Source organism: Podarcis pityusensis, assembly GCF_964106645.2.
Source record: "Podarcis pityusensis genome assembly, chromosome: 8".
NCBI classification, from domain to species: Eukaryota; Metazoa; Chordata; class Lepidosauria; order Squamata; family Lacertidae; genus Podarcis; species Podarcis pityusensis.
In genome coordinates, this window is record NC_138033.1 from 56,519,202 (window position 1) to 56,531,615 (window position 12,414).

Genomic DNA, 12,414 nt, shown 5'->3' on the forward strand with positions numbered 1-12,414 from the left:
TAGAACAAACAACAGATGGTTTCAGTCTCTGAATGTTTACAGCACCTATCCTTGATAGGATCGTTGGAGGGTAAAACATTAAAACAGAACAAAAAAAGTTCTCTTACACTTTTGTTTAGTTAGAAAATTTAGATACGGCATACCTTAGTTAAAAATACCAAGGTAGGACCAGTGACCTTAGTGTACATGGTTCATTAACAGATATGAAACACAGAATTCTATAAACACCTAATATAGGGTAATTCTGACAGTCTCCTCTCTGTATTAGGTATTCCACTTAGCAAGCATCCGTCTGCGGGATCTCTGTCTTAAACTGGATATTTCGGATGAGCTGAGGAAGAAAATATGGACATGTTTTGAGTTTTCGCTGGTACAGTGCTCTGAACTCATGATGGACCGGCATTTAGACCAGCTCTTAATGTGTGCCATTTATGTAATAGCAAAGGTAAAGGTTCACAAAAGGTACATTTTGAGGGGGGTGCTAAATAACTTGAAAGAAGAGAGATCTAGTTATGGCAGTGAATCCCCCTCTTGTGTTTTAGGTTACAAAAGAAGACACATCGTTTCAGAACATCATGCGCTGCTATAGGACCCAGCCACAAGCTAAGAGCCAAGTAAGCAGGTTTTTTGTTGGTTGGTTGGTTTTAAGCCAGTATGCATTAATGATCTTTTTTCCTTCTCATTTCACCATTTAAAGATTTTGCTAAATATAAATCAAACAAAACACGATAAATCAGATCCCAGTCAACTGAGGGCACTGGAAGACTTTCCAGGTCCCTACCCTGCCTGCCCACCCCCCGAAAGCCCACATCAGTGTAGAACACCCACTGAATATGATGACCCTAAGTTAGTCATGCCCATTAATTTCAATGGATCTAACTATGTGCAGTGCATACAGAAATTGATCATTGCTCACTAGGAATGTCCCATTGGAATGAATGGTCCAGGTCCTAATTGCAGCAGTTCATATAATTGAGCATATTTAGAGTTTTCCATAAAATAATTAACATTTATATATGAAGCTCTGTTTATATGAGACAAGGGAGTAATCTTCTGTAATTCTTCTCTTTCATCTACCACAACTTTGGCTTTTGGAAGGTGTATCGAAGTGTCCTGATTAAAGGCAGAAGACGAAGACATTCTGGCAACAGTGACAGCAATAACCAGCAGAATTCCCCGACTGAAAGAAATAAGGATAGAAGTAAGTGGCTGTAATATGTTTTGATGAAAGATTTGGCCCCTGCGGTTGCCCTACCTTTCTCTAGCTGAAGGAATCCTGAAAAAGGATGCAGCCATATGTGCACTTGCTTGAGAACAGGCCCCATCAAGCACAGTAGGGCTTATTTCTTTGACCATGGAGAGGACTGAACTGCACGGGAATCCAGAATTGGAATACTCTAGAGCAGTGGTTCCCAACTTTTTTGGCCATGCCCCACCTAAGCATCTCTAAAAGCCTGATGGCCTGCCCCCTGTGGCATATAATTCTTATTATTCAAAAAGTGAATTTCTATTCATGTAGAGGAAGCCTAAAAGGCCATTCACTGTTAACTCATTCTCAAATTGCCCCCTTAAAAATCAAATTGCCCCCCTGTGGGGCGTGTGCCCCATGTTGGGAATCACGGCTCTAGAGTGTCCCAGGCTTCCTGTAAGCTCTTGAGCTGCCTGCAAGACAGTTGTTGAGCAGAAAGAGCAGCACTTAGAAATCCTGGCATTCCAACAAAGGCCATATGAAAAAGCAGCTGGATAATCTGCACCTGCTTTAAAGCGTTATTGGCTGGGACTTTTTGATGATCATCCAGTAGCAAGAGGAAAATATTGATATGTGTCAGGGGTTCAGGAGCAGAGGCACAGGAAAGGGAGGAAATAGAGAGCGAGGGGGAGGAGTCCGAAGGAAATGTTAGCGATGACAGCGGTCCGAGGTCTCTGAGTCTTTCCAGCGAATCGGAAGATTCACAGAAAGGGGCTCCCATGGTCAGAGCAAGGGGGGTGCCTAGGGGGACACCCCAGGAAGAAGGGGCCAGAGGGGACTCAGAGAGCAGCAGTTGGAAATCAGGACCAGCGTCCACACCAGAGTGCAGTAGGGGGGAGGAGTCCCAGGCATCGGGATCAGGCGGCGCACTGCCAGTGGGAGGACATGAGTCAGGATTGGCCACGCCTCCATCGGGGAGCGAGGAAACGGTCGAGAGGAAGGTTGAAGGCTGGGCGCGCGCGCCAAGTTCAAATGTACAGGAGGGCGGCGCAGTTGGCAGCCCGGATAGGGAGCCAGGTCCCAAAGCCCGCCGAAAAGAGGGGGAGGAGTCAGGGGGGTCAACGTCAGCGTCAGAAGAATCCAGGAAGGAAGGGACCCCGGGGGGTAGCAGGACCCAGAGGAGAAAGGAGAGACGGAAGAGGTGGAGTAAGGCTAGAATCTTAAACTGGTGTACAGGGGGTGGAGACTCAGATGGAGCTTCGCCGATCTAACCCCTAGACGTAGAGCTGGGGCGCTGCGGCTTGAAAATGGAAACTGTACTTCAATAAAGACTTTTGTACATTACTGCCGGCTAGCGTTGGTCCTCTGTGAGCTGGGACCTGGAGCCAGCTCTGACAGTAAGCTCCATCCCCAAAAGTTTTGCACCAAAAACCTCGTAACGTGAGTGGACGCAGCGAGGGAAGAAGATTGGTGCTTCGCGAGCTCACAAAAGTCAGGCAAGATGACTACAGAACAGCAACTAGCAGCCCTGCAAAATGCAGTGACACAACTCAATGCGGAGGTACTCGCATCCAGGAAAAGGGAAGAGGAAGCGGCTGCCGCCTGCAGGGATCTCCAAGCCAGGTTGGAAGTGCTTGCTAAGCAGGGGCAACCGGGACCCAAATCAGAGGGGATTGGGCTGGGGAAAAGAGGAGGCAGCCTGGTATCTCATTTCGATGGGAATTTGCAGCAGTACTCTAACTTCCGAGCAGACGTGCTGTTTGCGCTGGAACTGCTGGATAAAGACTTTAGAGATGAGCAAGAGAAGGTGGGGTTTATCTTGTCCCATTTGCATGGGGAAGCTAAAGCGTGGCTGCGCAATCTGTGGAGAGATAAGGATCCGGCGCTCCAAAATGCGGATGCATTCATTAAAGCGATGGATTCGTGTTTTTTATCAAATATAGACATTGATATCGCCAGAAAAGACATACATGGGCTCAAACAAGGCAGAGCCAGTGTAAGGCAGTACCATTCCCGCTTTTTTGCATTAGTCCATGCGCTGGGATGGGAGAAGGATTCTGCCCCAGCCAGAGACCTTTTTTGGGAAGGCTTGAATGCAAATGTGAAAGATGAGATTGCAAGGGGGGAGAGACCAAAGAGCACTCAGGAGGTTGTCCAGCGGGCGCTGCAAATTGGGGTGCGTCTGGAAGAACGTCCATGGAACAGAGAAGAAGGACGTTGGGGACGTACGCCAGTGAGAGCACCTCCCCTCTTTCCCAAGGATGCAGCGCGTGCGCAATCCACACCTCCGCAGGGAGGGGGAGAGGAACCGATGGAGATTGGAGGCGCCAGGGCTCAGTCAGCAACCAGAGCCCTAACACCGGGAGCAGTCAAAGCGAAGCCTCCTAGAGGGAACAGGAAGTGCTACATCTGCGACAGTGCTCAGCACATGGCGAAAGAGTGTCCCCAGAGGCTCCACAAGCACACTGCAGCCTCAGCAACAGTAACAGACGCAACTCAGCAGAGAGAACCACAGCAGGGAAACGACAGAGTCTGGCTGGAGGAAGAGGCACTGGGGCCCAGCCAGACAAGTCAATGAAGCCGTCCCCAGAGATTTTGCAGCCCACAGACCCCCTCCCGCCCAAACCAGTGGTGCAGCTCACAGCATCGCTCCAACTACCCAATGGACTCACTATGGAAGTGCCGATTACCATTGACTCTGGTAGTAACGCAGACTTCATAGGACTGGATTTCATTCAAGAGCACAACATAGCACTCCTGCCAGCCACGCTGCCTCTGAAGGTTGTCACGGTGGATGGCAGGGAATTGCTGGGGGGGCAGGTGGTGCAGCAAACGCCTCCGATGGTGATGCAAATTGGGACTCACCGAGAAGTCATCAGCTTCAATGTCACCCAACTGTCGGACATGCCTATAGTATTAGGCATGAGTTGGCTGCACAGGCACAGCCCAGCATTGGCGTGGTACCAGCGACAACTGACCTTCGGCTCCTCCTACTGTGCGGAACATTGCATTCTGCCTAGCCCGGAAGGGGAAGAGGATGACCCGCAGCTACAATTAGGCACGCTGCAAGCAGTGCCACTCAAGTACGCAGCGTTTTTGGAGGTTTTCTGCGAGAAGGAAGCGGACAAGCTGCCTCCCCACAGGTCCTATGACTGCAAGATTGACCTCCTGCCAGGGGCGACGCTGCCAACCGGGAAACTGTATTCCATGTCTGAAGACGAGCTGCAGGAACTCAGGGAGTTCATAGACCTCAACTTGAAGCGCGGTTTCATCCAGGAGTCGAAGGCAGTGGGGGGCAGTCCTGTATTCTTTGTGAAGAAGAAGGACACGCCCCAAAAAAGGCTTGTGGTGGACTATAGAATTTTGAACTCGAAAACCAAGCCCACAGCCTTTCCCATGCCCAAGATAGATGACCTGCTCGCAACGGTGAGGAAAGGACGCGTTTTCACAAAGTTGGATCTGCGAGGGGCGTACAACCTGATTCGCATACGGGAGGGCGACGAATGGAAGACTGCCATGTTCACGCCCCTGGGCACCTATGAATACAGAGTTATGCCCTTTGGATTACAAAATGGCTCCCACTGTTTTCAAGCCTTCATGCATCACGTATTGGCGGGTCTCCTCTACAAGAAATGCGTCTGCTTCCTGGACGACATCCTGATATTTTCAGAATCAGAGGAGACCCACGAGGGAGACGTCAAGGAAGTTCTGCAGAGACTGCAGGAGCACAGGCTGTACGCCAAGCTGGAGAAGTGCCAGTTCGACATGAAGGAGGTAGATTTCCTGGGCTACAAGTTGTCGGACAAGGGGCTCGCCATGGACAGCGCCAAGGTTCGCTCAGTGTTGGACTGGAAGAGCCCGTGCAATCGGAAGGAGGTCCAGCGGTTTGTCGGTTTCGCCAACTTTTACCGCAAGTTCATCAAGGGGTTCGCGATGCAGACGGCGGCCATTACCGACACGCTCAGCTCCAAGAAGAAGAAGTTCATCTGGACGGAGCAAGCGGAGCAGTCCTTTCAGAAACTCAAGCGTCTCTTCTCGTCCGAAGAGCAGCTACTGCATGTGAATCCCAGCAGACCGATGAGGGTTGAAACGGACGCCTCAGACAGAGCCGTGGGAGCAGTACTGTTGCAGCAAGACCCGCATGGGGACTGGAGACCGTGTGCCTTCTACTCCAGGAAGCTCAGCAAGTCAGAGCAGAACTACACCATCTGGGACAGGGAGTTGCTGGCCATTCATGCAGCATTCAAGGCGTGGCGGCACTTCCTCATTGGAGCCAAACACACAGTGCAGGTCCGCACGGACCATAAAAACCTGGAGTACTGGCGCACGGCAAGGTTCCTGAACCAGAGGCACATACGATGGGCGGAGTTCTTTGCGGATTTTGACTTCAGGATAGAGTACATCCCAGGCGACAACAACATCATGGCGGATGCACTGTCCAGAAAGCCGCAATACCTCGAGGAGGCGGCACCAGCAGCGGCCAAGCACATTTTCGCACCGAAAGCGTGGGCGTGCGCTTCAGCAACCGTGGACCTGGATGCTGTACGTCGAGCGCTGCAGGAGGACCCCTTCGCACAAGCCAAGATGGAGGAGGTGCACAGGGGCACGGCGGAGGACGACGAGTTCCAGATACGCGACGGATTGCTCATCCGCAGAGGGGCCCTCTACGTACCGGGAGACGACCTCCGCGCGAAAGTACTGCAGCAGTTGCACGACGCACCCACCGCCGGGCACTTTGGCAAAGAGAAGACGGTAGAATTAGTAGCCAGAGATTTTTGGTGGCCCAAGATGCGGGGGGAAGTCGCGGATTACGTCTCGAGGTGCGACACCTGCCAAAGGGCCAAGTCAGTGCACAAACCGCCGGCGGGACTGCTCGAACCGCTGCAGACACCGCTCGAACCGTGGGAGAGGGTGGCCCTGGACTTTGTCACGGATCTACCCAGCTCGAGGGGCAAGACGGCAGTGCTAGTGGTGGTGGACATGTTCACCAAAATGGCCCACTTCATTCCGTGCGCGAAGGTGGCCACGGCGGAACAGACCGCCAAACTGTTCATAGACCACGTGTTCAGGGTTCACGGTCTGCCACGGTCTATCCTGTCCAACCGGGGGCGACAGTTCATCTCGAACTTCTGGCAGAAGCTGATGGGTTTCCTGAACGTCAAGATCAACCTAGCGTCGGCGAGACACCCGCAGACGAACGGACAAGCGGAGCGAGTCAACGCCATCATGCAGCAGTACCTGCGATGCTACGCAAATCAGCAGCCGGCAACATGGGTGGACTACCTGCCGCTCGCTGAGTTCGCCTACAACAACACGAAGCACGTGTCCACGGGGGTGACACCGTTCTTCGCCAACAACGGGAGGCATCCCAGAACCTTCCCGGGATTAGCGAGAGCGGGGGAGGGGGAGCCACAGGCAGCGGAAGCCTTAGCATCAGAGTTGCAGGAGGTTCACGAACAGCTTCGGAGGCAGTTAGAACTAGCAAAGCACGCATACAAACTGCAGGCTGACAAGCACAGAAGGGTTGGGGAAGACATACAGGTGGGAGACTGGGTTTGGTTAGCAGCCCAGGCAGTGCCGGCCAGATCGTTAGCGAAGAAGAAGCTAGGGCATAAGCAGCTAGGACCTTACCAAGTCGAGGCACAGGTCAATCCAGTGGCCTTCCGGTTGACGCTACCGGAGGGATCCAGAATGCACCCAGTTTTCCATAGATCAGTGCTCACGCCCTACAAAGCACCTCATAGATTTCAGGAGCCAGGCACGGCACCAAACCCGTTCAGGGAGACGCCCACAAGGGGGGGGTCGCCAAGGCGGGAACCCGTCAACGAGGTCACAGAGATTTTAGACTCGAGATGGGGGGAAGAGGGAGTAGAATATCTTCTCGCCAGAGAAGGTACCCCGGCCAGCGCCAACAGTTGGGTGCCAGACTATGCCTTGGACGAACCTCTTCTCAAGGACGAGTTTCATGCCCTTTTCCCACACAGGCCCATGCCAGCCGAGTATTTCGACGACTGGCTTTTCACACCCACATTTTCAGCCAGCACATTCCAGGGGTTCACCTCGGACGAGGAACCGGCACTAGAAACACGTTCCCCGGAGGGATCACCCTCGGGGTCTGCCTCAGACCGTTCCTATTGGTGGGACGATCGACCAGAGGAGCAGTGGCGCAGGAAGTGGCTGGGGGGTCCTTGGCAGGCAACGTCCCCGGAGGAGACCGGGGGAGAGACGGACATGGACGTGTTGGGGGAGGACCTTGGGTTCGAGCACGGCGGCAAAGAGATGGAAACAGAGGAAATTGAGGTCGGCGAGAGCACGGAGGACGAGGAGGACGAGCCGGACTTATCCGGCTGGATGCACGCCACGGGGAACGAACTGTATCCGGCACTCACCCCCACAACGACGGAGCACCCAGTACCCACACCTGAAGGAGGGGAGGGGGGAAGGGGGGGCTTCGAGGGGGGGATGGATGTCAGGGGTTCAGGAGCAGAGGCACAGGAAAGGGAGGAAATAGAGAGCGAGGGGGAGGAGTCCGAAGGAAATGTTAGCGATGACAGCGGTCCGAGGTCTCTGAGTCTTTCCAGCGAATCGGAAGATTCACAGAAAGGGGCTCCCATGGTCAGAGCAAGGGGGGTGCCTAGGGGGACACCCCAGGAAGAAGGGGCCAGAGGGGACTCAGAGAGCAGCAGTTGGAAATCAGGACCAGCGTCCACACCAGAGTGCAGTAGGGGGGAGGAGTCCCAGGCATCGGGATCAGGCGGCGCACTGCCAGTGGGAGGACATGAGTCAGGATTGGCCACGCCTCCATCGGGGAGCGAGGAAACGGTCGAGAGGAAGGTTGAAGGCTGGGCGCGCGCGCCAAGTTCAAATGTACAGGAGGGCGGCGCAGTTGGCAGCCCGGATAGGGAGCCAGGTCCCAAAGCCCGCCGAAAAGAGGGGGAGGAGTCAGGGGGGTCAACGTCAGCGTCAGAAGAATCCAGGAAGGAAGGGACCCCGGGGGGTAGCAGGACCCAGAGGAGAAAGGAGAGACGGAAGAGGTGGAGTAAGGCTAGAATCTTAAACTGGTGTACAGGGGGCGGAGACTCAGATGGAGCTTCGCCGATCTAACCCCTAGACGTAGAGCTGGGGCGCTGCGGCTTGAAAATGGAAACTGTACTTCAATAAAGACTTTTGTACATTACTGCCGGCTAGCGTTGGTCCTCTGTGAGCTGGGACCTGGAGCCAGCTCTGACATATAATTCTTATTATTCAAAAAGTGAATTTCTATTCATGTAGAGGAAGCCTAAAAGGCCATTCACTGTTAACTCATTCTCAAATTGCCCCCTTAAAAATCAAATTGCCCCCCTGTGGGGCGTGTGCCCCATGTTGGGAATCACGGCTCTAGAGTGTCCCAGGCTTCCTGTAAGCTCTTGAGCTGCCTGCAAGACAGTTGTTGAGCAGAAAGAGCAGCACTTAGAAATCCTGGCATTCCAACAAAGGCCATATGAAAAAGCAGCTGGATAATCTGCACCTGCTTTAAAGCGTTATTGGCTGGGACTTTTTGATGATCATCCAGTAGCAAGAGGAAAATATTGATATGTATGTTTTGTTTAGCAAGTTCTTTAGAACTTGATGAAAAAACTTCCATTGTGCCTTCACAGCAAGCAGAGACTCCAGCCCAGTGATGAGATCTAGTAGCACCCTGCCAGTGCCACAGCCCAGCAGTGCTCCCCCTACTCCAACACGCTTGACTGGAGCAAACAGTGAAATTGAGGAAGAAGAGCGCGGAGACCTGATCCAGTTTTATAACAACGTCTATAGTGACCGAATTAAAGGCTTTGCCCTGAAGTACTCTTCATCCAATGGAGTAAGAAGCCTTTCCTGCTTCGTAATAAGTCTTATTAATGTCCGAAAAAACCAGCGTTGTACAGTCTACTTTGTGGTCCTAGAAACAAGGGTCCATTTCTGCTTTTAAAATAGTACCATAGACAGCGGCAATAATGCTTCTGAATACCAGTTGATGGAAACAATGGGAGGGGAGAGGGCTCTTGTGCTTAAGTCCTGCTTGTGGGTTTCCCACTGGTTGGCCACTGTGAGAACAGGATGCTGGACTAGAGGAGTCACTGGCCTGATCCAACAGGTCTTTTATTATGTTCTTACTTGTGAAGGATACATTTTGTTTTTGTGTGTTTACCTCCAAAGGACATTTGGGGGGCGGGTACAAACTATATTTATACCACATCTAGATTATAATAGTAAAAGGTCTATATCCAGCTCTAGAAATTGCACTGCTAGTAGGACTTCTTTTTTACTCTGCATCTAGACATAGTCTGTTATGCTAGGGTTGAGTCTCAATCAGCAAAGCTTTAGCAATATTTGTTGCTTTTGAGTTAAATATGGGGGGGGGTTAAAAATGCATCTCTAGATATAAAATAGTGTTGCACAAGTGTACAGAGTAACATGAAACAAGACTTCTTGAACTGAACTACCCAGAATGGTTTTAAAACTAGTTACCATGTCTTGTTCTCTATAGGTTTGTCACTTGAACATCTTTGACATTTGTATATTTAATGCATTAGATAAATGCATACTGTGGAACACAGCATTCACTTTATGTGGTAAATGCAGGTCCTCTAATATTTCCTTAAATATTGAAATAAATATAATTGAGTTGAGTGCTGCTGAATCTATTCCAGTTTGGTTATCCCAGTGTGTGTATCTCAGCCTTACTGGTGCAAAAACAAAAGCATACTTTGAGTCATTTCATGGTGTGGATCACCATGCAATGACTCAAATGCATAACATCCTGGTTTCTCTGCTGTGTGGATAACTGCAGATTAATTTTGCTATCTTTGTATGACAGGCTGAAGCTCCTCCCCTGTCTCCATATCCTTTTGTAAGAAGTGGCTCTCCCCGCAGAATACAGCTTTCTCAGAATCACTCGATTTACATCTCCCCTCACAAAAACGAGTTTGCACTTTCTCCACGTGAGAAAATATTCTATTACTTTAGCAGCAGCCCATCAAAGGTAAACGTTTACTATTGATCTCCAAACTCTTTCATTAGCTAATAAGTTAAAGGTTTTAACAAGCTTAATTTTAATGAACTTGTAATTTAGCAAAACATTTATATATACCATTTTCTTTGTAACATTATAGCTTTTTGAGACTGGTGTTTTTTGTTATGTATGTGACACATGAATCAGATTCAGAAAATCAAAATGCCCTGTTTGACTAGAATGAGAAGTAGACAGCATTCAGTTGTTCTTTGTGGTATGTTTCAGAGGCTTCAAGAGATCAACAGTATGATTAGAACTGGAGAGACGTCGACAAAAAAGCGTGGCATTGTCCTGGAGGAGGGGGCTGAATCACCCGCCAAGCGCATCTGCCCAGAAAACCACACAGCCCTCCTGAGGAGGCTACAAGATGTGGCAAATGACAGAGGTTCTCACTGACCCTGGGGTTTTAGTTGTTCTTTTCCATCTGTTATGTTGCCAGTAGTGACAGAGCTTGCAATCCTAATATCTTTGAAGCACTTTCCATGAAGAAATGAAGTATTTGAGCCCTTTCCAAGGATGTGCTGCTTCTAGTACCAGGTGCACTGCAACTCTTGAAGAGGCTTCAGTCTACCTTACAGCAGAGGACTGCAGCGCTATAATCCTACTGAGCTGGGAAGAAGTGGAGACTGTTTCCTCCAACAGTCTTGATGCTGGGACAGAAAAGGTCACACCCTCTCTTAACTTAGGTTATGCGAGTGGCAATGGCTGCAGTTAAAACCACAGCGGTTTAAATTTATTGGCTGAAGTGACTGACAAGTCCAGTAGGAACCCCACGGATAACTATTTTTCCTACTAAATTGAGAACATTATTTTTTTGTGCTATTTAGTAAGCCTATCAGTGCAATGCTTGTAGTTTGTGGTATCAGGAGGGAAAGGGTAATTCAGATGGTGATGATGGGACTGATACTGTGACCTTGGCTACCTATTTCAGGAAACTTGCAGTACTGATGGCTCCAGCACACATAGCAGGCCGTAGTTAAGACTACACTGGAGCTAGACTAGAAATGGTATTTTAGGCAGTCTTTAGGAAAAATTAAGGTCGTTCTTTCCTCGATGTCTTTTTCATGTGCCCTTCCAGTAATTAAGATGATAAGGGGGGTACTTTATGTATATACAACACTTTGGTTTTTAGCTGTGCAATGTTTTAAGTGAATTCCTACCAAGAGTAACTCTTAAACAGCTCTAAAGCATTCTTTCGAAATGCGGATTAGAGGTGTGTCTACTTCACAATGGCACTTTTTAAACAAAATTAAATAGCCAAACCATAATATAGAAGTTGTGCTGAATTGCCTAAATTGTATTTATTCTCAAAGTACACAGTGGTAATGTTCAGCTTCTATATGAAAATTTTCTAGGGTGTGATTACATGCCTTCCCACTTCAGCAGCTGTAGGCAGTGCCTCCAACACCAGCTTTTAACATTAAATTATGCCTTTTGCAGAAATGGCATACCATTACGTGGCAACAACGCAGGGATCCAAGTCCACTGCACTGCTTAACCTATATTAGACTGTTTTTACAAATTAGCACTTTTAAGAAGAAAATGGTGACATGGACTTGCCAGCAATCAGTCTGCACAAGGCAAAGCAGCTGAAATTTGTCATGAGCGAAACAAGCAAAAGGAGGCAGTGAAAAACTGTGCACAACGGGCCATCAAATGGGTGAGTTTTAGAGTAGTGAGATTACTCTTTTGATAACTGCCAGTGTTTCTGAACAGTGGCCATATTGTGTTTTAATGGTAGTGTACAAATGTTTGCAGCAAATCTACAGCAGTTTCAACCCTTTCTAAGATAAAATCAAAACTGTTTAAGCCTGCAGCGTTTTACTTCTGCTTTGTTAGGTGACCAGCTAACACATACATATACACTAGTAGTTTCTAGAACTTCCGCCAGCATTTATCTTAGGATATTGATTTATTGCTAGGCCTATGCCCTTTAGGGATATATTTAAAAAATCACTGCTGCAAAAACCTTTTTCTTTAAGTAGACCAGTAATCTGTCACCAAGGAACTACTGTCTCAGGCTACACCCCTGCAGGACCCAACAGGTATGAACCTCAGTATACAACACATTTGCATGCTTGGTCGTGCTAGAAGCCAAGCCTGCCACATAGCACAGGAGTCTTGGGACAACCTATGTTTACTAACCATAGTGATCAGACCAAAATTTCAAGGAGGCCTTTCTGTTTAATTC

General features: G+C 49.4%; 1 protein-coding gene across 1 annotated transcript in view; it reads left to right on the forward strand.

Moving 5' to 3' along the window:
* RBL2 (RB transcriptional corepressor like 2) overlaps positions 1–12,032 on the forward strand; it is a 36,361-nt gene extending 24,329 nt beyond the window's left edge. The window contains exons 17-22 of the mRNA XM_081015360.1: positions 269–445; positions 543–614; positions 1,099–1,201; positions 8,827–9,032; positions 10,029–10,193; positions 10,449–12,032. Of these exons, the coding sequence (XP_080871486.1) occupies positions 269–445; positions 543–614; positions 1,099–1,201; positions 8,827–9,032; positions 10,029–10,193; positions 10,449–10,619 (894 nt within the window). The 3' untranslated portion in view covers positions 10,620–12,032. The remainder of the gene's footprint in view (positions 1–268; positions 446–542; positions 615–1,098; positions 1,202–8,826; positions 9,033–10,028; positions 10,194–10,448) is intronic.
* Positions 12,033–12,414: the final 382 nt, after the last annotated feature.